General features: G+C 48.8%; 2 protein-coding genes across 2 annotated transcripts in view; both read right to left on the bottom strand.

The window, feature by feature from the left end:
- Window positions 1–18197, bottom strand: part of LOC127016101 (alpha-2-macroglobulin-like protein 1) — a 29011-nt gene extending 10814 nt beyond the window's left edge. Inside the window, exons 1-22 of the mRNA XM_050896430.1 lie at window positions 18139–18197; window positions 17177–17360; window positions 16049–16211; window positions 15428–15480; window positions 13301–13321; window positions 12630–12789; window positions 12104–12188; window positions 10640–10751; window positions 9499–9613; window positions 8970–9079; window positions 8303–8470; window positions 7051–7156; window positions 6559–6704; window positions 6115–6264; window positions 5721–5873; window positions 4639–4720; window positions 3712–3826; window positions 2788–3013; window positions 2532–2658; window positions 1827–1948; window positions 1269–1323; window positions 559–642 (exon numbers count right to left, since the gene is read on the bottom strand). Of these exons, the coding sequence (XP_050752387.1) occupies window positions 559–642; window positions 1269–1323; window positions 1827–1948; window positions 2532–2658; window positions 2788–3013; window positions 3712–3826; window positions 4639–4720; window positions 5721–5873; window positions 6115–6264; window positions 6559–6704; window positions 7051–7156; window positions 8303–8470; window positions 8970–9079; window positions 9499–9613; window positions 10640–10751; window positions 12104–12188; window positions 12630–12789; window positions 13301–13321; window positions 15428–15480; window positions 16049–16211; window positions 17177–17360; window positions 18139–18197 (2596 nt within the window). The remainder of the gene's footprint in view (window positions 1–558; window positions 643–1268; window positions 1324–1826; window positions 1949–2531; window positions 2659–2787; window positions 3014–3711; window positions 3827–4638; window positions 4721–5720; window positions 5874–6114; window positions 6265–6558; window positions 6705–7050; window positions 7157–8302; window positions 8471–8969; window positions 9080–9498; window positions 9614–10639; window positions 10752–12103; window positions 12189–12629; window positions 12790–13300; window positions 13322–15427; window positions 15481–16048; window positions 16212–17176; window positions 17361–18138) is intronic.
- Window positions 18198–22451: 4254 nt separating this feature from the next.
- Window positions 22452–25985, bottom strand: part of LOC127016080 (alpha-2-macroglobulin-like protein 1) — a 46659-nt gene continuing 43125 nt past the window's right edge. The window contains exons 39-46 of the mRNA XM_050896442.1: window positions 25709–25926; window positions 25311–25526; window positions 24682–24806; window positions 24203–24293; window positions 23699–23767; window positions 23374–23476; window positions 23240–23281; window positions 22452–22581 (exon numbers count right to left, since the gene is read on the bottom strand). Of these exons, the coding sequence (XP_050752399.1) occupies window positions 23241–23281; window positions 23374–23476; window positions 23699–23767; window positions 24203–24293; window positions 24682–24806; window positions 25311–25526; window positions 25709–25926 (863 nt within the window). The 3' untranslated portion in view covers window positions 22452–22581; window position 23240. The remainder of the gene's footprint in view (window positions 22582–23239; window positions 23282–23373; window positions 23477–23698; window positions 23768–24202; window positions 24294–24681; window positions 24807–25310; window positions 25527–25708; window positions 25927–25985) is intronic.

Here is a 25985-nt window from a genome sequence, read left to right as displayed (position 1 = left end):
TTTGGGGCTCTGTTGCATAATATCCATGGCTACTTTATGCCAGGCCTGGCTTCATACTAATTCTGGCATGGGGCAAATGAGCCCAGTGCAAAGAAGTGTGTTGAATGGTAGGTATGTTGAATGGTCCCAGTAGCCTCTCCAAAGTGTTCTTTTGCAACTTAGTAATGCTGAGAAGGATTTCTTCTCTCCAGGAGCTTCTGTTTTAGCAGCGAAACTTAACAGGGAGACAAGAGGGTTATCAGCTTTGCTGAATGTATCTACACAGAACTAGCCAAGGTCCCAAAGTCCCAGTAAAAATAATGGCCTAGAGTCTCTGCTCCAAAGTCCTAGCTAGAAAAATAAGGTTTATTCTCCTCTTCAGATTACTTTTCCCATGAAAGCCTAACTGCTAATCCAAAAATCTGAAAGCCTGGTGTTGGCAAACGTTGCAGAGATTAAAAACACAGCATCCTCTCTTTTGAGCAGTTTCATGTCAAATGGATCCCCTGACACCATCACCAAGTTAAGCCTTGCTCATCTGTAACAGCAGTCAGTGAGCCCACAATAGAAATCACTTACCTGAGATGGAAATGGAAGCCCTGGCAGATCCCTTTACTACATTGTCGGGGAGGCGAAGGGACACAGGTTCTTCAGCCATGTTTCCTGATAACGACAGGATAAAGGTGTAGCATGAAAAATCAAGCCAAATGCATCTAACCAGAGGGACAAGACTGGCACAGATAAATGAGACACTGCCTACATCCTGCTCACACAGACTGCTCCCTACAGTCTATCCCAGTCATCACACCAAGCTCCATGGCCTGGAAATTTTTCAGATTAGAAGAGACGTGAGAGCTGCTGGCCAGGCTGAGGGCTCACCAAGCTTCACAACTCAATTCACTACGCTTCACAAGCTTCACAAGAGTCACAGTTGGTCATCACTCAGCAGGGGGACATCCTGGAGAGACTTGCAGTGCTGCAGGGACAGGGTGGGAGGGTTGGAGCAGCTCTCACTGGAGACTATCAAGCCCCAGGAATGCCCGGGGGCTGCAGTGTGGGAAGGAGACTACAGAGCGGGATTTTTGCCACCTATACTCAGTGGCAAATTCAGTAGGACAGCACATATGGAAGTAATATTTCTTGCTCTTTCCTGTCTAATAGGAAGTGAAATTTCCTATGTATGTGAAAAATCATCTGAAAACATTCTTTCATCAGACCTCCCACAGTTTAGTCCTACTCTCAGGTCTAGTTATTTCAGGCTGCAGAACCCCTTCAGGCTGTCCACATACCTCCTCTCGGGCACAGAAGGGAGCTGTAAGACTTCTCCACTAACACACCTTCTGGCTGCCAGGGCAGGAACACGAACATGGGACAGGAAAAACAAAAATACACACAAAATTCCGAGACAGCAGCAAAATTTCAGAGCATGTTCAGGTCTGAATTCAGTGGTTAGTCCCCAGGCTCTCAGGGACTCCATCCTCCTCACCTTTGGCAGGTCTGCACTGAAGCTGCCTGCTTCACTGCTCAAGAGAGCAAGAGCAAGCCTGAGGGACGGGGCTTTCTGGTCAGTGAGCATATACAAAAGCTCATGCACAATGGGTGATTGAGCAGGGAAAGGTACAGGGAGAAACACAGACATGGTGTATGAATGCAGCTCAAGAAAGAGTACCACAAGAGGGGAATAGGCTTGGTTAGGTCCTGCAGGGAACAAAGCAAACTGAGCCACAGCCTTGGTATGCTAATGCTGGCCAAAAAATGAGGAGAGAAAACCATTTAGCCCAGCTCAGCCTCCCTTCCCCCAGGGCAGGGATACTCAGAAAGAGAAGCAAGCCTGCTCTCATACTGACCCGGACCAGCAAGTGTTTGACCAGTGTATGCCTCCGCCTCATGGTAGCTGGCAAGGGCTTCCTGCCCCCACACCATGGCGTGGTGTCCAGTACCTCTATCCTCACTGTGATATTCAGAGTCCCTAGCAAATAAATTGAACAGAGCCTGTTTCTTATACCTGTGGCCAAATGGAGTCAACTTGCTTTAACTGATAGTGGTCTGAAATACTGCGGGTGACTGGTCTTTATTGCCTCAGCAGTTTGGCTGGTAAAGGTGAGCCAGCCAGTACTGATGGCTTGTTCAGACACCCTAAGCGTGAAGGAACTAGGTAATGCCTCACCAACAGTGACTTCATTGCACTACATATGACTGTAACAACAGAAGGTCCAGCAGCCCCTTGGACCCCAGCGTCCCCTTCCTACTGCATATGAAGCACAGCACCATCAAGGTTCCCCCACCCACATCCATGCAGCCCCTTCCTCCCCAGCTGGTCCCACAGCCCTCTCTTCAAGAGTTCTCCATGCCAGCCATTCAGTTCCTGCCCTCTCTAATGAGCCTGTCTAAGAGAGAAAGAAAGCAGACACGATGGATCGCATGCTTGAACCACTAAGAACAAACTTCAGGATCCAGAGGAGACAAGGCTTTGCCAGCTTCTCTGGACCTCCCACTCCCTCTCACTTCAGATTTAGGATTCCCCATCACCGCTCCCATTTCTGCTGCTGTACCCAGCTGGACTGCTGTCACATTCCACGTGAAGGTCTTGGACTCCTCTGCACACAGACACTCCTTGTCCTTGCAGGTCCGGCACGGCTCCACCTGGAAGTCTGAGGATTTAGCCAGGGCCATGTGGATCTGAGGGAATGACAGATGCAGGCGAGTGACTGGGCAACTCAGGAGAGACGGCTTGGCACAATGCGCTCTAAAACTGGAGGGCATGGTGGGTCTGTCCCACACAGTGTTACCTGTGGCACAGGCACGCACCTGTATGCACTGCTGCAGGTAGTTGAAGACAGTAGCTTTCAGCACGAAGGTCTCTCCTCGGATGACAGAATATGGCAGCGTCACATCCACAAAGAAGGGCTGGACTGTTCTGAGGCTCGTGGTCGGGGCAAGGCCAAATCCCCTTCCAGCCAAGCAGAATGTCTTGACTTTCCACTCTGCAGCAGCAGCAGGCGCTGCGACTGGGACACTCCTGCTGCCGTTGGAGCTGAGAGGAAGAGAGCACTTGCATGAAGAAATTCATCCCACTCCACTGCAATGGGAGGGCTCATGGCCCTGGGTGAGGGAGGTTATGCAGGTCCTCATGCTCGGATCAACTCCTGCTATATTACCGATGACTTCTGCTCCAGTGGCTCACAGCAAGGCATCTCTCAGCAATTTGTTCCCTAAAGCCATAAACCCTGATTAAATGCCATCAGTAATGGCTTTATACCCTTCTGCTGAGCAAGACACTGCCCGAGCATTCCAGCTCTGTACACTCAGTCAACAGCATGATGTCAGTCAACAGCATGATGTTCTGGAAGGCAGCAGCACCATATCCTCCTGAGTGCTGATTCATCAGTCTTAATCTAAGCACTGTGCCAACAAGGGCTACAAATTTAGCTGGTGCACCCACCAAATTGAGAAGTTAGCAGAGTGCACCCCAATGTGTGAAGAGAGGATACTTGGCAGTTTGGTCTTGAAGTGTACTGCTCTTCTCTAAACCTGCATAGACTTCAGTTCTGCACCTCAAAGTCTACTAGTCCTTCAGTTTGATGCACTACAAATGCAGGGAAGAGCCACAAAATTCACATGCAGACCTCTCTTTACACCTATGGCTGGACTTCTGCACAAATGCACGTCAGCCAAGACTCAATAACAAAGGGATCATCCTTCTGTCCATTTGTAAAGTCTGGCATCACTTACCCAACAGAGAACAGATTCCAGATCCAAGTTTCAGGGAAATAGTAGTGAAGTCTTCCATGGGTTGTAAAATGGGGTTGTTCCTTAGTGATTCTTTGGTCTTCTGTAGAAGGCCCCCCTGAAAGAAAGAATAAGGAGTCCCACCAGAACGGGAGAGGTGAACCCTGCCAATGACAGACAGCCTAGCACCGGGGCAAGAGGCAAAGCAAGCAGTAAGAGAGATGTGGGAAGAGTCTGGCAGAGGAAAACACAAGGGAGTGGGCTGATTTGGTAGGAGAGGAAAAATAGGAAGGGAAAAGAGAGTTGTAACAGGAGAACCAGCTTGCAGTGAGCTGGTTGCAAGTTTTGCAAGACTTGGTTAGACAAAACCCCTTGCTGACCTGACCCAGAGTTGGTGCTAAAGAGACTAGGGACCTTCAGAGAGCCATTTTAACCAACACTTCTGTAATTCTGTGAATAACAATACTGTTTGATTGTCTGCCAAAAACTCACAGCCCTCTGCAAGCAATGGTTTAAATATCAGCAGGTGTGTGAGCCAGCTTAGTATGATTATCTAGTGCAAACTGAGACACAGAGGAAGGAAGTGACTGTCCCTGCAGCCACAGGCAGGGACAGAAGCCAGGTCTCAGCACACCCTGTGGTGTAGTCACTGGGAAACAGATCCTGGCCCACACTTGGGTTTGTCTGTGCCAGGAAAGGGAATGCCATCCTTTAATGTCAGGGAACATCCAGGTAGTGACATTCTTCAGAGCCCTTTTTATAGGGACTGGGTCATTCCTGCCGAGGCTGGTGGACCGGGCAGCTAGGCTGTGGCAGCAGCACCCGTTACTCCTCAGAGAGCCAATATCCACCACCAGTAAACCCCAGAGATCAGAGGGCTCTTCCATCTGAGTGACTTCATGTCCTAGGTAGGCTGAAAGTGCAGCTCACCCATGGTTGGCTTCCTATCCGCCCGATGAAAGCACTGAGGCTTCTTGATTACAAGGTTTGAGAAGATTTTCAGCCCCATATTCTGTTAGGAAAAGAAGGAGGGCAGGGGAGGCAGAAAAGCATCTGTGAGTGGGGAAAAGCAGCTGCTGCTCTTCAAAATTACTCTGAAAACCATCAGGGCCAGGACAGCCCGGTGCCCGGGCGCCCCAGAGCAGCACTGGCCCAAGCAGACACAGTGTTGGAGGCATGGCACAGCCTCCCCGGTCCCTTCTTTCTCAGGAGGTCACTAAACCACTACCTCTCTTCTGGGGGACACTGGGATCTCTTGCTCCTCTCAACGCATTTCCAGTGGCAAGGGCACAGTGGAGAGGTGTCAGTGTCATGCCCCGTCCCCTCATGCACCGTGGAGGGAATATCTGGATGAAATCTGCACTCTGAAGTCATGCAGAGGTGTGACGGGGAGCACATCCCCCATGCAGCCCCTGGGGCTGTGACATGGACCTGTCCACAAACACAGGAGATGTCCCTATGCTGTGAAAGAGCCTCCTAGGACGTGTCTCTATTGCTAAATAAAAGAGGACAGGGTCTGATCCCCAAGTCCAAAGCCAAATGACACTGCCTGTCTTGTGTCCATGCTGCTTAAGGCTAGTCCTTTCTAGAGGAGATCTGCCTTAAACACACCAAGAGATTTGCCTGGGAACAGCCCAAAACAGTGCCAGAGAGCAGGCTAACAACAAAGCCATGTCAATGATCTCTGGTCTAATGCTTGGGATCACTCCCTGTCTCTCTCTTCTCTAATACTGTAGACAAAGAGTACACAGCCCAGGACGTCATTCCCAAGCCCAAAAAGCTGGGTTTTGCTGGTCCAGGATCTCATAATCTTGCTTTCTGCATCTGTGGGGGGGAATACAGGTGTTCATACTCATAATGGGATTGTACATCTCTTGAGACAGCACAGCTAGGTCAGGACAGACAGCAGGGGCTGTCTGGAGAAGGCAAGGCCTTCTCAGACTGCTTGGGGAGAAAGATATCTCAGATGCTCATAATTTCAATAGCTCTGGGAAAAGTCAAGAGGTGATTACCCGGAAGAGGTTAAAGATATCAGGCTGAAAGGAATGCTGTGGCTTCCCTCGTAGCAGAGATGATGTGGGCTGGGGCTGAACACAGTGATCTGAATGCTCTTCTACTTGGGCAGGGTATCCATGTCGGTGGGCAGCAGGGAACAAACCATAGACCTAGGGAAATTCACAGGCAAGGAAGAATCGGGCAAGGAGCAGATACCTCCAGATGCTTCATTCCACCCTCCCCTAGCATACATACCTGTTCCTGCCCATCTTGCTAGGCAGACCCTGCTTTCTCCTCCACGCAAAGACCTCCTCATCCATTAGCTTCCAGCTCCCCTTGCCACAGCCCCTGCCTGCCTCCCCCAGCTCATCCATCACTCTTGGTTTTTTGCCTGGTTGCACAGACACTCACGATTTGCCTTGTCAGCTCGCTCTCTGGTCTCATGAAGAACGTGTTTTCATCCACTGCCTGTACTGCACACAGGGAGCCAGGGGCTGCCTGCAGTCGGAGCTGCACTGTTGACCCTGGGTGGGCTTCTTTAGCTGGGAATCCTACCTTGACCTTGAGCAACACACCAGGAAAGGAAATATGAAAAAGAGAGAAAGAGGGGTGAGGAGGCTGACAGACAGGCAGCACAGACCAAAAGAGGAAGACCACCTGGAGTCTTCCCTGCTTAGCAACTGCTATGAACAGAAGTCACTGCTGAAGATTTCCTGGTCCCTGGGCATTGTGCTGCAGACATCCCCTTCCTCTCTTCTCTCCAGTTCTCTCTTTGAAGGATCTGAGGGTCTCTTTCCCTCAGGCCTGCTGACTCCTGCTTGTCAGCTCTCCCCCAGCCGCAAGAATGAGTCTCACCTGGTTTTCAAAGCACAAGGCAACATCAAAACGGATGCTGTCAGCTGTTACCCCTCCATTGGGGAAGATGGTGTACACCACTAAGGAAGGTGATGGGGTGAAGTCAGCAGTGAAGGTCAAAGGGATGGAGAAGGAGCCCTTCAACACTGAGGAAGGAAAGGCAAAGTGTTTTCATCACAGCCCCACCAAGATCTCCTTCTGCCCTCTTTCTTTTTTCTGCTTTATAATCCCACAATGTCAAATCAATTCCTGCTGATGCTCTGTCTGCCCTCTCCCTCCATTCTCTGACCCCATGTGCTCCATCTTCGCACAAGTCCTCCCAGTATCTCTTCCCATCATTGTTTCCCTCGTTCTGTCTTTTCAGCCTCTTCCAGCTGACATAATTGCTTCCTCAGCCTCCCTCTGTCCTGTTCGCTGACTGCCCAGGACCTATAGATTCAGGGAATTTGGGAGAAACTCTGGCAACTCTCACTGTCCGACCTAGAAACCCACCGGGCGCAGCCGTTTCCTGTTGTCCGGCTGCTGCAGACTTACTGTTCAGCTTCCCGACCTGGACACTCCTCTGGCCCCTGACAATAATTCCAGCCTTCCCAGTGACCTGTGGGAGGAGGGACACGGGATGAGCAGACTGCTGTTTGCCTCCAGAGCGCAGTCACACTCACTCATGTGCATCTTGCTCTCCTACGCAACCTCAGAAATAAACTGTGGGTCCAATCCAACCCCACACCTCGGGTCCAACAGATTTACAGACATCACAGTGTGGGAGGAGAAGCTTTAACACATGAGATTCTGGTCTGGTCTGTCCAGTTAGGACTATGGATGGGTAGTGGGTTTACTGGAGATAAGCGAGAGACAGCTAAGGTATTTCCCCTCTAGTAGGCAGGTCTCCAGACTAGACCAAAAGCCATTTCCACTGAGCAGCTGTTTGATAACCAGAGTGAAAAAGTGATCCTCCATCCAGTTTTAAAGGGAGAAGAGTTTGACAGCAGACTCTGCACAAGACACTTCCCACTGCAGCCTTGGCAGAGGCTAAGGGGGCGATGGGCTGCAAAGGTAGAAGCCTCCTCCCATCCATGGAGGTGACTGGGGCCCTGATACCAGGATCATGCTGTGGCCAGGCTGAGCTCTACTGGGTGTAGTGTTCACCCAGTTCTCCAAGAACAATTTTTTCCTGTCATCCCTCCAGGGATGATCTAAATTACTCCCTCAACATTTCATTGGAGTCTGGTCCCACCACTGCTGCCTTTCCCTCAGGTTCTGTACCACCCTTACTCACATAATATGCAAAACCTATACGGCTGGTGTCTTCTCCCAGGTCATCCCGACTAAGCGTGAAGGTCACCTGGACATTCTGCTTCAGCCCACAAGGCAGTGTTTCTGTGAGTGGGTGTATGTCCAGGAAGCTCTTGGTTGTGACATGGAAGGGCTGCAGGTGATGGTAAGCGTTTGTGTAACTGAAGTCAGTTTTTCGAGGCGTGTGCATGAGATCCTCCAGTGTGAACCTTCCCTGAGAGGGGACCAGAGACACACAGAAATCAAGAGTTCCATGCTTCAGTGCTTTGTTGGGATGTCATCATCTTGGTTTGGGAAAGGCTGTTGCTTGGTGCCTCCCTGCTGGCTCTGCACAGGCAGAGCTGTGTGGGGAGCCCAGGCCTGAGCTGGCATGGGGGCTGTGGGGCAGGAGTGGGGAGCACTGGCAGAGCTCAAGGATTCTCACTTTCCTGTATGCAGAGGTGGGACCTACCTCCAAAGAGACTGACGAGCTGTTCCAGGCAGTTGTGTCCAGGTTGAACGATGCTATTCCACTGTCATCTGTGATGTATGTTTTGATAAACCGACGCCTCATGAACTTTATCACGAGATAAACTTTTCTGTTTTTCATACCATTTCCATAGTGATCCTGAAGCTTAATCTGGTGACAACAGGGTGATGCAGAAAAGCCAAAGTCAGATATTTCTTCCAGTGTCATACCCAAAACCTTCCTCCCTCTGACAAACATAGAGCCTCCTGTGTAGGTGGCCTTAACTTCAGTCTGGCCCCAAGAACACAGAAGACCTATAAAACTCCCTCATCTCTAAAGCTAAGCTAAGAGTGATTAAAACCTGTCCGCTCCAAAAGGTGTGTGTGGCTAGAGCACGAGGAGCTCATCTCCCAGCCAACAGCTGAGACATCCTTGCATCCCAGCACCCCTGCTGAGACATCACTCATCGCTCTCAGCAGAAGCTGGAGGTGTAAACACATCAGGGAATCTGAAATGCAGAAACTGGAGCTGCACTGTCAAGTAATGTAACACACTGCAAGGTAAAGTACTCTGTCTGAGGAACAGAAAAAGGTTTGGGTCAGCAAAATTTACTAGACACTAAATTCCTTGGCAAATGATGGGGAGGGAAGAAGCAAGGGAAAAAAATCACCTTCCCCCTGTAGGGTACTCCAGGGATGTAATACACATTTGGTGTCTCAAACACTGCCCTTGCAGCTGTCCTGGAGATGAGGATTTGGCTGGAAGTGTTGATCTGCACCCCTGTTGGAATGCAGAGTGCAAGGGAAGCAGGATCAGTATCGGAGGTGACTACCGCACCCTAGTTTAATCTCACTTGTTATTCCCAGCCCCTCTAAGCAGAGTGTCTTAAACTTCCTTCCTGACACCTGCACCCTTCAAGGTTTGAAGGCTGTTCCTATGGCAGCTCCTTCTTTAGTTAAGGTGTCTCCAAGCCCCTTTGTGGCCTCACGGACCACGGTCCCAGCCACACCTCATCTGCCTGCTGCTGGCAGAGTAGCTCTCCATGGGCACAGCGAGTTCCTCAGGCAGGATCGCTCTCCGTGTCCTGTGACGGTCCCAGCACCAGGTGGAGGAGAGGGGGACATGTGCCCACTCTGACCCTCACACCCCCAGAATGGTCCCTCCCCCCCTTGCACCTTCTCTACTGAGCCCCTGGGTACCTGTGCCCATCTCCAGGAGAGAGGCTTCTGCATAGAGCTTGCCATCTTCCTCGCTGGGAGCCAGGTTGAAGACTGATGTGCTCACAGAAGGGGTGAAGCACCCCTTGCTCACAGTCTGCAATAGGAAGTGGTAGATATTATTTGGGGCTGGGGAGAAGGGAAGGAGTCAGAAGTACAAGGTATTACTCATTCTGTCATAAGTGTTGACTGCAACAAGTAATAATGCAGATTCATATATAGATAGATATGGTTCACATTTTAAATTCTGTATTTTATATTTTATATGCATGAATATGTGTAATTTATATTGTAGAAATATATAACAGAACACACATCACAGTTTTATCAAAGTTACAAAGTTGGCAACTTTCCAGCTTTAGTAGAAAACTGAACACTGCACTAACTGGATCACAGAGCAAATATATGAGTATTTTAATAGATGTAGCTAGAAGAACTGCAGAATCAAATGAAAATTCAAAATAATGAATCAATTCCAGAGCTGGAAGATTACAACTACCATAACAAGTCACAGTGACAAATCATAAAGCATGAAAAGTTTTGAACCATATCTGTACAAGGGAAGAGCCCAGCTATGAAATACTTTGTAAGGAATGGAAATATGTAATAAGGAAAATATAAAAATATGTAATATATAAATATATAAAAAGAGAAAATAAAGTATAAAAGCTACTGTGTGATTTGGCTATGGAATTAACCATGTCTCCACCATACGTTAGTGTCCTTGTGCAGCTCCAGGATAGGTTCACCTTAACACAGTAATTTTGCACCTGAGAAAGCTCTATTAATTGTTGTTTCTTACACTGTATCAATCTCTGGCAAGTTATGCTTCTTTCCAGAAAAGAACAGAACTCTAAATCTTTCTGTGAAATTCCTCTTTTCTAGTCCCTATCATTAATAAGCAAAGTTACAAAGAACTTCTGGGGGTAAAGGCTTCTCAGCTGGTCTGGGCAACAATAATTGCATTAATTGAATAAAACCAATTACTTATTAGTCTACACATACATTACAGAGGTTGGCAAACCTTTCCTACATAGCAGTTCATTCTGCTCACTCAGCCCTTGACACTTAGTCCTGTGTGGTGCTCCTTCACTACCCATGTATCTTCCAGGATTTTACTCACTGGACCGCTGTATTCCCTACAGATGTCCTTGCTGGCATTTTGAGGACGCCTCCTTGCCTTCCGGCACAAAGTCACCCGCATGGTCCCTTGCACTGCTTTCCCATAGCTGTACCTGCAGGGAGAACACCAGAGGAGCTGCCGAGCAGAGGCGCTGTGTTTTTTGCTGAGCACATTGCTCCACACATTGCTCCTTCTTGATGAAGGTCTTAAGGCAGCTGGTAAGCAGGCAGGCATAAATGAAAATATAGCACATTGTGTACGTGGGGAGTGCAATAGCACAGTCCTGTGTCCAACAGAGGCAGAAACAAAGCACAGACAGGAAAGGATCTACACTCTCAGAAGCTCTCCGGCTTCTGGGTGCTTGCTGTCTTGGAATTGCAGGTAGACACAGAGAGCTGACCTGAGCTGATGTATCCACATAGCACAGAGCAGCACCCAGTGGAGATATTAGCTCAGGTGTGAAAGCAGCAGAAACCTGTGTCCCTGCAGACAGCAACAGCAAGTGCGTGGTATGGCAGTAACAGAGCTACAGAGGGACCTCAGACCTGCCTCACTATGGGCGTATCTCATGATCTGGACTCTTGGTTCCATCATCAGACCTGCTCTGCTGTATTTTTGCAAGGTACAGCAGAAGTGTGCCCTTGTCAGTGCAGACATTTCCCCTGCCTGCCTTGCTGCCTTTCCCTGCTCTGACTCCTCTCTGGCTTTCCCTTTGGAGCAATGGTCCTGACAGTATCAGTAACAGGAAGATATCTATGACCCATCCTGGGAATGCAGAGTGCTGTACTGCTTTCTACTAGAGCTTCGTATGGTCTAATTTTAAGTGTTCCAATTAATGAGAAATTATGTCAGACCAGCAGCAAAGAGACACAAAAAGTCTCCGGACAACCCAGCCCCAAATACAAATGAGCTCACCCCCTTTATCTGTCTACAAAGTGCTTTTCAGATCATTCTCCTTCCTCCTTTGTGCTTATACCGTCTGAGGTCATGCCTTCCTTCGCACCCTTATCTGCTCAGTTTTTGCTGATGACTACATAACTAGAGAAACGCACCTGCTGCTTCTAAGAAGGTAGTAAGTTCAGCAGCATGTAAGTGAGAAGGAACAGCATAACCTTCTAAAGAAACACCAGTTCCTGCTCCTTTACCTCAGCAGATCAGTCCCATATCAGATACACGTTTTTCCCCACATAAGGTCTTTCAAGACTGGACAAGCACAGCCTCCAGAGCAGGGTATCACTTGCCTAGGACAAGTCTCCCTATAGCTGGATGGTCTCTCCCAAGTGTGGCTCGTGTACCTCTTCCCCAAGGAAGAACCTTGCGCTATTTGGGATTCTTTGAAAGGAATGACTGTGGTTGGCCCTTCTTAAACCACTTGTACTTGATGGATTCAAGAGATAGGAGACATACGGAAGGAGAGACACAGTTTTGATGAGCTCTTTCCATTTCCCTGAACATCTTCCTTACCTGCCACACACACGCAGTGGGAAAGTTTTATCTGAAGCATAAATCTGAGCTGGTCCCTCGAAGAAAACATCAAACTTTTGCAACACTGGAACAAAAATCACAGAGTTACTCCATCAAAGGCAACAGACTAACTAGACATGGGATCGCAAAAGGGAAGAGTGTGTTCATGTAAGGCTGGAGTCCCATGAAGGAACATGTTCATGAGGTAAAAGCAAGGACTAATTAAAAACAGGGAAACCAAAGAAAGAATCCCCTTTTTCCCCCAACATACAAACAGTCTCGCAGAGGTCTCTAGTGTATTCTCACTCTGTGCCAACCTAGTGGTTAGCATATACCTTCTCCAGGAATCTCCAGCACAATCTCCCTTGTGTTCATTTCTCTCATATTGCTCACTCTATAGATTTGTGTTTAATCCTAGCTCTCAGACAATAAATCTTAGTTTACAATGTTTGGCTATATATTGTTACACAGACAGAAAAAAAAAACTTTTTCCATCCCATTCTTTGTTCTCCATACTCCATCTTACCACGTTCCTCCACCTTAAAGGTACTGGACACTTTTGGGTTCACCACACTGATGGTGTAAGTCCCCAGAGAGAGTTCAGCAGCTAACTGGAAGGAGAGATCTGCAATGCCCTGTTTTGGTCTCACATCCAGCCACTGGCCAACGCGGTTTTGGTTTGGGTCCTGCAGCCCGAGGGAAGGAAAGAAGAGGCAGTCGTCAGCAACACCTGCTATTCGCTACCCAGAGCCCACTGGATTCACAGGCGTTTCAGAGATTTCAGAGGCTTTTCACAGGTTCCTGCTGTTTTTTCCCCAGATGGTGCTGAAGTGACCTGAGTGCTGGAGCACCAACAGTGCTGGAGCACCCAACCCACTCAGAGTTGCTCTACTCTGTACTGCCATTGAAAAAGAAGGTATAAAAGGTCCTGACATTTAGACTCTCCAGTCTTACATAAAGATGAACTGTAAGAGTTAGTTAAAGCCTGGCTGGTGTTCCCGAATGTAGAAATGGATGGAAGCTGAACCATTTGGATCGTCAGTGCTTGTTAACAAGAAGCATGTGGACAAAGTATGCACGTGCATGTGCATACACAGACCCTAAGAAAAGTGACTTGACTCAGTAAGACCGCGGCTTAGGTATTATCCATACAGAAGTATCTTTCCTCATAACACCTGAGGAGTCTGAAACACCCACCTGGACTTCCACCACGGAGTACTGCAAAGCAAACAGACGGCAATGTCAGAAACTGGCATGACATCATAGCAACCTCCACATAAACTTATCTTACCCACCTAGCCCGTGTGCTGTGACAACACCGCCAGTCCCAAACATTACAGTACAAGGAGCTTGATCCTACCAAAACCAGGAGAATGGCTTTGAAATAGTAGGGAAAATATGTAACATAAAAATCTGTGCTATTCTTTGGATTTGTTTTTTGATCCCTGAATTTTTAAGATGCATTTTGATAGATACTCTACAACTGTGAAAGCTAGAATTTACTATAAAAAAAAGGAGAAAAGTAGACAGACTCACAAATATCATCACCCCAAGTTCACAAATATTAAAAGTCATCAGTTTTGTAACATAAATCCCAAGAATTAGCAAAACTGTATCACCTATAGGCAGAATACACCCCACATTTTCCTGTAAAATCCCTGGCCTAGGAGGTAAGGCTTGGAGATATGAATTACTGCTGACTGCAGCTGACAGTAACAGGGAGGGACAAAGAAGGACATACTTCAGCCCTTCTAGGCCTATTAATCCTCTGTTTGTTCTTATATCACTGCAGCTATCAGCCAGGAGGCAGCAGCGGTGAAGGACATGTGATTCGGGAGCACGAGGCCTAAGGAGGCAGGAGCAGGGGCTTGGGAGAGTAACTGGTCTCTGTAAACAGAAGGCCACATGTAATTCACATTATTCATCATTCTAAGCTTTCATGCAAGTTATCAGAGTCAGCTCTGTTTTCCCTGAAACAAAAAAAAATGTGCAGGTTAACTATTTTTGTAACTTGAATCTAATGTCAATGCTAAAACAAAACATGCTGATGAACAGCACCCGTGTTATCTCCAAGCCATCTAATTTACAAACTATATATTATAGCTTTAATGCTGCAGTGCACTCAAGCCTCGTAACAGCTTTGGTTAAACATGACCTCTTTTGAATTTTCATCACAGCATTATTAACAGTTATAATGCTAATTTACTCATACTCACACATAGACATCAAACATTTATGGTCAAATATCTTCATGAACCAATTGTAGGCATGGAAGCAAATGTATTGTTTATTTAACTAATTTTATTTATTGTATTTTATTATTTAACTAATGTAAGATATATGACTTCTTTGTTGGGAGGAGAAAAGCGTGCGTGATCCTAGGCCCTCACCAATAGCCCAAAAAAGAGGAAATGAAGTCAACAATGAAGAAGCTGGAAGGATCTCTCTCTTTACTTCAGTCTAGAGGGATTTGATCCAACTCTCTGCTCACGTGTGCCCTTCAGTATTTATCTGTCATGGCATGAATTCCTGTTGGCTCTCCTTAAATTGCTTGAGGACAGAGGAGTGTGAAATAGCTATAGCTGCTGGCTGCAGGTATAATTGCTTTCTGTAGAAAGATGCTAGTCTTGCAGTTTCCTGGCTAGCACATATGCAAGCGTCTGGCAACTTCTCACTCCCTTGACATGCAGAGAATGAGCTGCTGCCAGCATCAAGTCAGTATAATTTGGTTATACTGTTTTCTCTCTTTTCTTTTTTTATGATCACTTCATGCGTATCCTTTCCCCTATCAATTAATTTATCTTAAAATTTTGCAGATGCATCACAGCTTGCTTCAGACCCTCCTGCCACCCTTAGGTGCAACACACTCCACAAAGCGCTGAGCTTTCCAGAGCTGCGGGAGGGGAGCTTTGGGTTTGGCCGAGCCTGTACACAACTTGTCTGGTAATTGTGCTCGTGGCCAGCAGCCCGCGAATGTCCCCAGAAGCCCTGCCCGGTTTTCTGGCCAGGGTGGGGGGGTGGGGAGGTACACGCAGCTCCCGGGCTGCCCTGTACTAACTCAGCTAGCAGGGAGCGCTGGCACAACTCCTCAAATACCAACAGCAGCGCCAACCCTCCCACCGGCCAGCAGCCATCCTGTGAGAGCAACAGCACAGCTGTCAGCAAACGATGCTGCTGTTCCAATTCAGTTAGTAGAGGGTTGGCGTCCCTGGGTGCTGCAGACATTGGGACTGTCTCAGCCTCCACGGCGTGGGGCTGGCAGAGGAGGCAGAACTGACAGGGGGAGCCCGGAGACTTCCTTGCCTCCACTTAGATGGGCTTTACCTTGCTGTTAACGGGAGCAAAATCTTCAGTCAACGTCACGATCCGGAATTTCACTGAAGGGAGAAGATGAAGAAGAGCACATTATAGAGACGGTGTGCATTCGGGAATGGACTTGCCCTGTACTTGCCTCACCCCGAAATCACAGTTCCCCACACAGCCCTACTGGCAGCCCCCCACGTGCCCTGCAGCCCCCCTTACCCCTTGCTCAGCCCTGCTCAGCACCTCTTGCCCCAAATGCATGGCAGCAGCACAGCAGCCAGCCTCACAATTTAGGGTCTTTCCCACGGGCTGCACCCGGAGTTATCCTTATGTTTCCTCGTCTGCAGTGTGAGCAGACCAGTCTTACCTGGCCCTGGCCGAGAAGACCATGTTCAGGTCTGCTCCCTCTTCCAAGCCAGCTCTGCTCCTAGAGCGTGTGAGACCGACCATTCCAGTTCCCTCCCACCCCTAAAACATGGTGCACGGGTACATCACTCCAGAAGGCAGCAGATAGCTTCCCGCTCCGTCCCCATGGAGGCCACATGGCACAAAGCACTCAGCATGCCACACATGGGAAATTGGGAACAAAGTCCAGGCAGGTCAAGGCAGGGGAACTGTCGAGGTGCTCCATACAGTGCTCACCTGTCTGTCCTGGGTTATAGATGGGTTTATCCATCTGGATGAAGGTGCCTGTGCTAGCCCTGCGGATCAGGACTTGCTTCTCTTCATTTGCACTGAAGTAGTGGCCATTGGAGATGTGCAGGTAGACCGTGCCCACCTCCTGGCTGCCTGCAGGTTGAGGGACCTAGGACACAAAAGAGGAGCCACCAGCTTAGCAGGCAGTAGGAGAGGACAAGATGTCATCAGAGCAGCGCTCTTCTCCTTGCTCCTGCTGCACTATGAGGCCAGCCTCTTCTCCATCTTACTCTGAAGGCCAGCACTGGGTGTCCCCTCAGCGGCTGAGGGCTGTGTCTATGGAAGCACACTGGACAACGCCTTTGCACTTGGGACAGATCTTGTACAAGAGGAAAAGGGAGCCTGTTCTGGCACAGAAATTGTGTCTGCCCCTTCACAGGGCCACTGTTAGAGCCTGCATGGAGCGCGATGGAGAAGACCTAACTCGAGGGAAGAAAAGGTCTATGTTGATGCGAAATCTGTTTCCTAGAGTGTGCGGGTCACGGAGGCTGAAACCCACTCTTATTCATCAGTACAAACCAAGAAAATAAGGTTCATGAGTTTGGCAGATCAGAAAGACTTGTGCTGAGCTTGTGTGCACACTGTCCCGTGCCTTTCCTAGTCCTCCAGCACATTTTCCAGCCCTTAAAGAGAAGCTTGGAGGGAAGCAAACATGACAGGAGGGTGTCTGAGATGAAAGATCTGGTTCTTCCTGCATCATGACTCACAAACGACACCCTGTGATAGTGGTTCCTTCTGAGAAGAGAATGAGCTGCACAGCTGCCATTTGGGTGCTTCTAAGTGCCTCCATCCTCCTCAGTTCTTTGGTGCCTGGCCAGGCAGCCTTCCCTCGGTGTGCCACCAGGGGGGACTGTGACATACCCAGCAGGAACAGTATCATGCACCCAGACAAAGGCAGGGAGCAAAGACATCAGGCTCCCACTAAACACTCTCCCTGACTTTGCATGCACTCCTTTCCATGCCCTCTCTCCTCTGGGCATCCTCATTCTCTGTTTCTCTGGTGAGAGAAGTCATGAGCCAAAAGAGCATGCTGGGAGCTGCCAGCTAGAGGTCCCTGCCAAGAACGAACCTGACCTGAAATCTGGAGCACTCGAAGATCCAGTTGTTCCGGACGACCTTGCGGTAGAGGCTGAGGTTGCCAGATGGATGCACAAGAGTTAAGGCCACACGAATAGGCTTTTCCACCCCACGGAGGTCCAAGCACACCCTCTGGGAAGAGGGGTAGGGCAGTGCAGCTGGAACGATGATCAGGTACTTCCTGCAGTGGGGAAACAAGACATCACGTTCTGGGAGTAGTCTCACCCACTCTTGGCAGTAATACTCTATGGTGTGAGGAAGCAGGAGGGTTTACCACCTCTCTGAGGGCAGGAGGTGCTGCTCTGCTGGAGTGAGAGGGACAGATAAACAATGAGAGTGTGACCCTCTCACAGGAATGATGGAAGGTATATAGTTAATTTCAGATAAACACAAGAGAAATGCTTTCAGGTGACCTCAGGTCACACTGGTGTGTACATGGTTTTGGAGGATGCTACAGTAGTGCAGAAAAACATATACAGTAGAGACCATCTTTGCTTCTGCAAAGGGAACCATTCTTAGATGTTCTCAGTACACATGGAAAATGCAACAGTCCAGTCTCTCAACGGAAAAGGATTCGCCCTTTTTGCTTTGAGACGGCTGCTCAACTACCTTGGCAGCAGACTGGTTCCTGCTTCATCACCCCAAGCCCTGCAGCCCTTTTCATTTGCCCGTCACTTTATCCTACACCTTTCCCTTCAGCCTGCCTCAGACTGCAGTCACTCTTCTTGTTCCCACCACCAGTCCTCACCTAGTTCTTGTACTGCAGCGATATCCATGAGAGAGGTTCCCACCTTCAGGAGGATCCTATGTTCCTAACAAAGCTTGTGGCATGCTGCATGCCATCCCATGTCTATCCCTTCCAGGAGATGACTCGCAGTGTCCCACGCTCTCTCCCTGATATCCTGGCCCCTCCCTCAGCATCACAACCATCAATCACCAGATTTTTAAATGGCACTTACGGTTGTGCCACTATCCCAAGGGTGTAGAGCAGGTAGCTCAGGAGGAAGGGAGTCCACATCTTCATGGGAGACCCCCAGAGAGGTGGATTCCTCTGGAGGGCCGGTCAGGAGAGAAGGTAGGGTGCAGCTTCTCTCCTTCCAAGGTCTCCAGGCCACCTGCTGTTGTTGCCGTTTCTCCCAGGAAGCAGACAAGAAGCCCCAAAGTTTCCTTCCTTCTGCCTCATTCCTGTGTTTATAGTGCTGCAGGCACAGGGTTGTGCCATTCAGGATGTTCCCCAGCCAATCCAAGTCTTTTTGGACTCCAGCCTCTGTGCTCTCCTGCTCCCCTGTGGATGGACCAGCATCATTCAGACAAATTTGCTTTTTATTTTGCTAAGCAACAGCCTGTTTCCTGTTCACTGTGCTGACCCTGCTGCCTGTGCCAGTTGCAGCCCCAGTCCCATTGTTTTGCCTCCAGCTGGATTGTCCCACGATTCCTTGGCACGTGCACTCGGCTGGAGCTCATGGTGAACTCTTGTGGTCATGCTGTCCCCAAACTTTCTGAGTCTGTAGCTCCCAAGGCAGGTCTCAGGCTTGAACTGGAGACCAGGCTTCGTACAAAATAAGTATGTATGCATAGTGCTTTCTGCTCCTTCACAGAGTGTTGCCTTACCCAGGAGGAGAGCACAGAGAGCAGGCAGAGCTGGAGTCCTCACCTTATTTCTGCCCTACAGGTATTTCGGTTTGAAAAGGAAATCTAACAGCTGCAGTTCACTCCAGCTATATCACACAGTCCTCTGTGGTCCAGTTCAGGGCTGACTTTTACACACACACTCACCGGTGGAAATGAGGGTTGAACATCAGTCAGGCAGGTCAAAAACTGCATGGCTTGAGTCCTACACTGTTTTCTCTAGCTACCAAGAGGCTGTCGCTCTAGCCCTAGGTGATGGGAACACATGCTATCTAGTTTGGGAGCTTCTTTCCACATGCTAATTTTATACCTGTTAGTCTATAGATTATACTGAACTTTTCCTTGAGTATCTTACCATAATTGAAAAGAAAATCTGGTTCTTGAAACTACTTATTCTTAAAATAAGGAAGTTATTCTATTTTAGTGTGATGACCATTTCATATCAAAACGCACCACTAATTTATCCTCCAGTACCAAACTGAGCTCTTAAATAAGTAGGGCCTAGTAATGTTTTCCTTTTCTTTAGGAAAGACTGATGCATAACAAGGAAACTAGGGTTTGGGGCTTTTTTTTCACCCATGCCCCTACCCACCCCACCCCTATAGTAGGCAGATACAAATCCTGTCTCTCCTTTTTCTCCCCAATCCTGGGCTTTGTTCAGCTCAGAGCTGCTGGTGCCAACGGCTGAGAAAAAGTGTAAGTGCACCTGGATAAACAAGTGAACAGGAACCAGAGCAAGAAAATGAATCACTCTCCGACACCAGGCTGCCCTTCGTTTCTTTCCATGGGTCTCAAAAAGTACAGGCAGTGCCTGCTGAACAATCCCAGCTGACATTTGTTTGTTCACGGTAGATCCAGAGCAGTTCCAGGGGACAGCCAGATCCCTCATAACAGCACAGGGGCTCACAATGGCAAAGGTATTGAGAGTCCTGGCTCCAACTGACTCCAGCAGCCGTTTTGTGAGAGTGGATACATAAACACCTCTGAAGGTCTGGACTTAGCACTGATTGGAAACCTACATCCTGAGCAATCAACCCAATCCAACTCCCAGACAATGAAGCAGAATGAAATAAATGTTGAAGCAGCAAAAACAAAGTCGCAGGCTTGGTGTGCATGATTCATTTGACTCAGCCCCATCTCCATCTCCCATTACCGGCATGGTGACCAGCTGCTGGTGGCCAGGAGGTGCTCAGGAAGCAAGCACCTCTTAGCAGGGCTCTGCACCAACTGGAACTTGTGGCAGGGCACACAGTACCTGGCTGCTGCCTTGTGCTGAGATGCTTCCCCAGCCCACAGACCCATTGATCACTTGGCCCAGAGACAGGCAAGAGACACACAAGGAGTTGAGGCTGGATTTGTGTCCCTGGAAGCAAGCAGTCGTCGGTGCTCAAGCAGTGGAGCTGGTCACAAGCTAGATAGAAGCACGCACACCACCAAGGCTCCAGGTTGAATCACCACAACCCCTCAATTTTGTGAAGGATAAACAAATGAGTGTGATGTTTGACACCTCCTGCTCTAAGCAGAGAGGGGGAAGTTTAGGCCACAGAGAAATCAATGTGTTTTGTACAAAAGTGGTTTTTTCCTTGTCTTTAAATTCTCCTGGAAGACAGCCACCTCCCTCCAACACTCTCTAGTAGCCAGACACCACAGGTACTACAGTTTAAGTCCGAGAAAGAACATTTTTAAGAACCCAGAAGAAATGTTAAGAAAGTGGGCACAGAAATTGCAATGGATATTGAGTAAAAAATGTCACCGTGCAATTTTTACACAGAGTGTGTGTACACATATGCATATGAGTGGGGGGTTTTTGTGTGTGAACTCCTCCTGCCATAATGGGCTCATGCATGAGCTGCCCTTCCTGGGGTCAGTAAGGAGTAGGTAGAATACATGTGTGTGTATGACCACCACAGCAGTTGCTTTCCCAATAAACCTCTGTTGCAGGGACTTTTATCAGACCTGTTGCCTGTGCTTTGCTAAGCACTGCAAAACAGATGATAAGAACACGGTGGCATTGGCAGTGGTAAGTGGGGTCCCTCCCTCTCTGCAAGAGCCCAAGCTCTAGTCAATGGTGCTCTCTAAGTACCGATACCAGGTGCAGGCCTGACTAGCTCCAGTTCTGCTTTTTGATATCAGCAAGGATAGACATTGCCAGAGGTAAAGGCAAGGGGGAGAGGAGACATTTGCAAAGAAAGCTGCAGTATCTGCAAAGTTGTTTTTAAAAAGTTTCAGAGAAAGTAGTATTCTGGCAAAAATCGTGTTCTGCAGAGTTGGGCTATGCATTGCTCATGGACTGCTGAGGAAATTGAATAAAGAGAAGGAAAAAGCACCTGTTTAAACAAAGGTGCAGAATGAGAGAGAAAGTGACACCTGGAATGAAGCCAACCTCAGTGCAGCCGATTCTGGCACTGCACAGGGAACTGGTAACGCCTACCTGCTGTGCTGAATTCATGCATTCGTTCTGGTCCTGCTAACCTGCACATGAAGCACGGAGCAGGCTTTCAGCAGCCTGCCTTGCCGGCAGATCTCCTCGGTGTGTTATGGATGGCGTTTGTTCTTAACCCAAAGATCTTGCAATGCTTGTGTCTTTGCCTCACAGAGGGGACTTGCTGAGACTTCAGGGTTGCTCTGGAACTTCAAAGTTGAAATTTAAACACACTTTCCAAATCCGTCCCTTTAAACCACCACAAATCGCAGCCTTGCTGCAGGGTCTGGTCTGGAGAAATTTCAGGGCTGTAGCCAAATCCAGACCCTCAAGCCCCCCCCCCGAGCTTCTACTCCTAAGCCTGACTTTGCACTTAGCCATCACACTTTCACAGCCAGTTCTGGCAATGGTCTGTGGAGACCTACCTGTCTATACAGGGACATAGCACTGCCAAGCTTGAAGATGCCAGATCACGAGCTGGCGTTCCTTAAATCATGAGGTTTGATTTTAAAAAGCAGGTATAGATGTTGAATTTTCACATATGCTTTGGTTGTTGAATTGCCCTTGCATCTGCTTGTCATGTGACAAAGACCCTGTTTCATGCTCCAGTAGCTCATTAGGGGGGAGGGTTCAACCCTGGGGCACCATCCCTGCCTGACAACTCATGTTTGAATTGTCCTGTGCAAGATCCAGCTTCACAGCAGGTGCAGAAACTAAAATTAGTCCCCTCCCAAAACCAGGACACTATGCTAGGAAGACAGAAGCTAATCTGTGAGATACATGGATGTAAATCTACCCTGCTGTGTGAAGTGCAGAATCAGCCAAGACCTTATTGCTCAGTTACATCTGTGTGCAGTAGTTGATGCTCAGTGGGATCAGTCTCCATCCAGGGCTAGGAGTCCTCACCCCATACTGATGGATGCATGATGCTGCTGGAGGGGAATCCGGTGCTGGAAGAAATGAATTCCAGGTACACGGTTCAGATACACTCTCTCTGTAAGAGTTTGCTTCTGCTCTCTCCTCCAAGGTAATCCTCTATCACAGAGTCCAAACACACACCACAGTACGCAGATTTGTGATTTATATTTTATTTTCAATCTTTTTACAAGCAAGAAATTCCCTGGATTAAAACAATCAGAATTAATCAGACACCCCAAAGAATTCACCAGGAAATGGCTGTCAGGATGAGCAGAATGGCTTGGGCTGGGTTTAGTCCTGAAATCCAACTTGAGATTTGCCCCAGCCCACCGAGATGTGACCTTCCAGGTGACAGATGCCCCATCACAGCAGAAGCAATAATGCAGCAGCCCTGCTATCCTAGGGCATCTCGAACTAGTGGGATCCCTGTGGGCTGAAACAGTGGACAGTAAGGGAGCAGACCAAGTTCTTGGAGAAATGAGAGCAGGAAGAGGGAGTAACTCAGAGCGCAAATAATATGACCCAAATTATTAACTCTGGGATGCTAACAGCTAGGGAGCCCAGGCTCTCACTAAGGACTCTAAAGGAAAGTGTTTCTCTGGTTTGATCTAGTGCCCTTGTTTTACCTCAGGCCTTCCGCAGAAAAAGGGACTCTCCATACCCGAGCAGAGTAAGCTGAAACTAGTACCATGAATTCTGCTTGAAAGTTCTTCTGCAACAGCGCAAGCCATCTATGAGCACTGTCACTCAGCTGGCAGGCAGACCCATGCACTGTACCAGCCCAGACAGCCCTGCAGAGAGTCCCAGAAAATGCACACGACTAGTCCTTCACAGCATGGACATGTTAATCACTTCATGTCCTGCCTACAGGGCAATCCAGCAAAGACTACATTACAAAGTCCAGAAAACAGGGCAGAGACTAAAGTGCCTGGAGGCCTAGGGAGTTCCAGATATAGTCCTAGATGAAGGGAGCATGCTGAATCAGAGATACCCAGGGCTCCTATGGGACAGAGAGAGGTGGCTGGGTTGCAGAGGAAACATCACAAGGCTGCTAGGTCTGTAAGGGGGCTGAGGAAGGGACTCACACCTACCTCAGATGCAGAAGACATTATAATCAGCCAGGGCCTGCTCCTCTGCAACAGGACAGGAAAGATCTAAGTTATTCTTGCACAGAGCCAAGTGCAAACACCCAGACAGCCCTGGCACCCCATGGTTCCACACTGACCTGGATGGTAGTAGTCATAGACCCTGACGTGGCCTGGCTTCAGGTTGGTCACCCCAATCTCCCGCTCCAGATGCAGGACATATGTCTCAGACTTATGGCTCAGCTGGGGAAGAAGAGCAAATAACAGTTCACTTATGCCTCACAGTTCTTTTTATTCCTCACCTAAATTTGATCCTACTGATAGGCAGTAACAACTCTGTGGAGTCAAAGGCACGACTTCAAAATGAATCTTGAATATCCTGCTCTGCTAGCCCAGTCCTGGATTCTCCACACAACTCTGCCACTGCCCTCCACTCCTGCAGCTTCTCTAGTAGCACACACATACCTTGTCCAAGTAGATGGCAACACCTCCTTGTGTTTTCTCAGTTCTTCTCACAGAGTGCCAATGCTGCAGCTAGGACAGGAGAGCAGAGGAAGCAATTTAGTTGGGTCTTTTGAAAAGCAAGTGTGAGACATCCCAGCAAGGTTTATCTAAGCTTGAGTGGGCAGGTTCTCATTCACTCACTTCCAAACTTATTTTGGGCTCTTACCCCTTCAGGCTGATCTCCCTGCAGGGCCACTCAGCTCCTGCAAAACCCAAGGACAGGAACCTAGGCTGCTTAGCTGTCAAGGGTATGCTAAGCGAACTGGGCCAGAAGGATCACCACCCTCAAGGCACAAACAGAGAACTGACAGTGTGTGTTCATGTTTGTTGTGTGGCAGAGGGGAAGGGATGGTGAGATTGCTCAAGAGAGAGACAGGCAACACCTTCCTATGCAACCTCCCCCTCTCCTTGGGCATGGATGGTCCCACTGACACCACATCACCATCCTGATCCCAGGCTTCTTACAGACATCCCGGATCCTGGAGCCAGGACGAATCCAGACAGTAGGGACACCTCCACAATCACCATGTTGGCAGTGGATCTCTTCCCAGTGTACCTGGGGGAGAAGATCAAAAAGAGAGTCTCTCCCAGCTTCCCCTTCCCTCCACCACCATACCCTGTGTGCAGGACCCTGAGCCAGGCAGCCCAGCCAGGACCAGGGCCAAGGCAGTCACTGCTCCCTCTTACAGGGGGCAGATGATGGCTGCACTGCTCTGAGCATCCCCAATCTGAGGTGACTACTTGCACTCCTCTCCCTAGCAAGAACCAATGCCCTCAGAAACATTTCCCCGTCCCCAGAGACACTTGTATCTTTCTTTCTCCATCTTCCATCTGGACCTTCTGCTGAAATTGCCTGGTGCCTCCATTGCAGCCAAGAAGCACCCCTTAGCTCTCCAGCCATGCCTGGCTTTCCTTCCCAAGTGGGGCAATGTCTTCAGAGTCACCTGACGTTGACATAGACAGTAACAGAGTGTGTATCATCCTCGGTGCAATTGACTGGCTTGGTTTTCACTCTCAAGGCAAAGGATGTGGAAACCTGTGGGGAGGGTGTGTTGTACCTCAGCACCATCTGCAGGGAGAGACAAAAAGACAGAATAAAACATGGATAATTAGTTCAATATCATCTGTCGTACCTTTTTTTCACTGACTACTCTAATCCTCAAGATATGGACCCCAGGCAGTGATTGGATAAATGATACGTAGGGAGCACACTCATCTCGGTACCCAAAATAAAGGTCACTCAGACTGGAAACCTTCCATGATCCTTCCAGCTGGGGCTCCTTCTCTTCACTCTTCCCCTTGAGACTGTGCAAGTCAGGCACACAGCAGTGGGACCACTACACAACATTTCCATCCTCCAGTACTGTGAGAGCTATGGAAGCATCACTGTCCTCACATTTGGACATGTTCTGTCTCTGAGTCTCCTCCAGCACACAGGTTTATTGCATTGGCAACAGGCTGGGATTAAATCACAGTTAATGCACATTTCCTTGCACAGAGCTGCAATGGAGAGTTTTGGGTTTGATAAGATGATAAGCAGAGGGTTGTCACAGCAGGGTGTGTGGGAACCTACCCGGGTAAAGACACAACAGCTGCCATGGGCCTGCACCGAGAACTTGCCCGGGATTTCTGTCAGTGCCGCCTCCTGCACCAACAGCCGGTTCTGGTAGGAGACTTGGAACTTCCTCCCAAAGCCTCTCTGGGACCTCACCCTCACTTCTGCAACCCCTTTCGTGCTGTATGTCAGCGCTGCATACTTAGCCAAGGCCTGCAAGGCAACTACTGTGTCCTGAAAAGGAAGAAACAATTACATTTGCAGCTCTGAGACCCAAAGACACTTGAACTCACTGTCCTGAGGGCCTCCATATACAAGGGCTCCTCTCCTCAACGCGTTTGCACTTGCATATATTGTGCATATATTGTGCAGAGGTTCTTTCTCAAGCAACATCCCCTTCCCCGGCCACGAGTTACCTGTGTTGAGGCAAACCCTCCATAGGCATTCTGCTGCCTGGTGAGCCAGGCCACGATGCCAGAGGCTGTGTTGAGATCAGACCCTGTGACATTTGGCTTGGAGAGCAGGGCCAGGAGGACGTAGGCTGTCAACTCTACATCCACAGACAATGGCTGTGACCAAGGGCTGGTGCTGGGTCTGGGCTTGGACAATGTCTGACTCCAGTGGATCTGCCCACCTGGGAAAGGAAGGGAGTCAACGATGTTGAGGGATGTCAGGAAAGAAATCCTGAGGCCT

This window comes from Gymnogyps californianus, chromosome 1, assembly GCF_018139145.2.
Source record: "Gymnogyps californianus isolate 813 chromosome 1, ASM1813914v2, whole genome shotgun sequence".
NCBI classification, from domain to species: Eukaryota; Metazoa; Chordata; class Aves; order Accipitriformes; family Cathartidae; genus Gymnogyps; species Gymnogyps californianus.
This window is presented reverse-complemented; position numbering and strand designations above follow the sequence as displayed.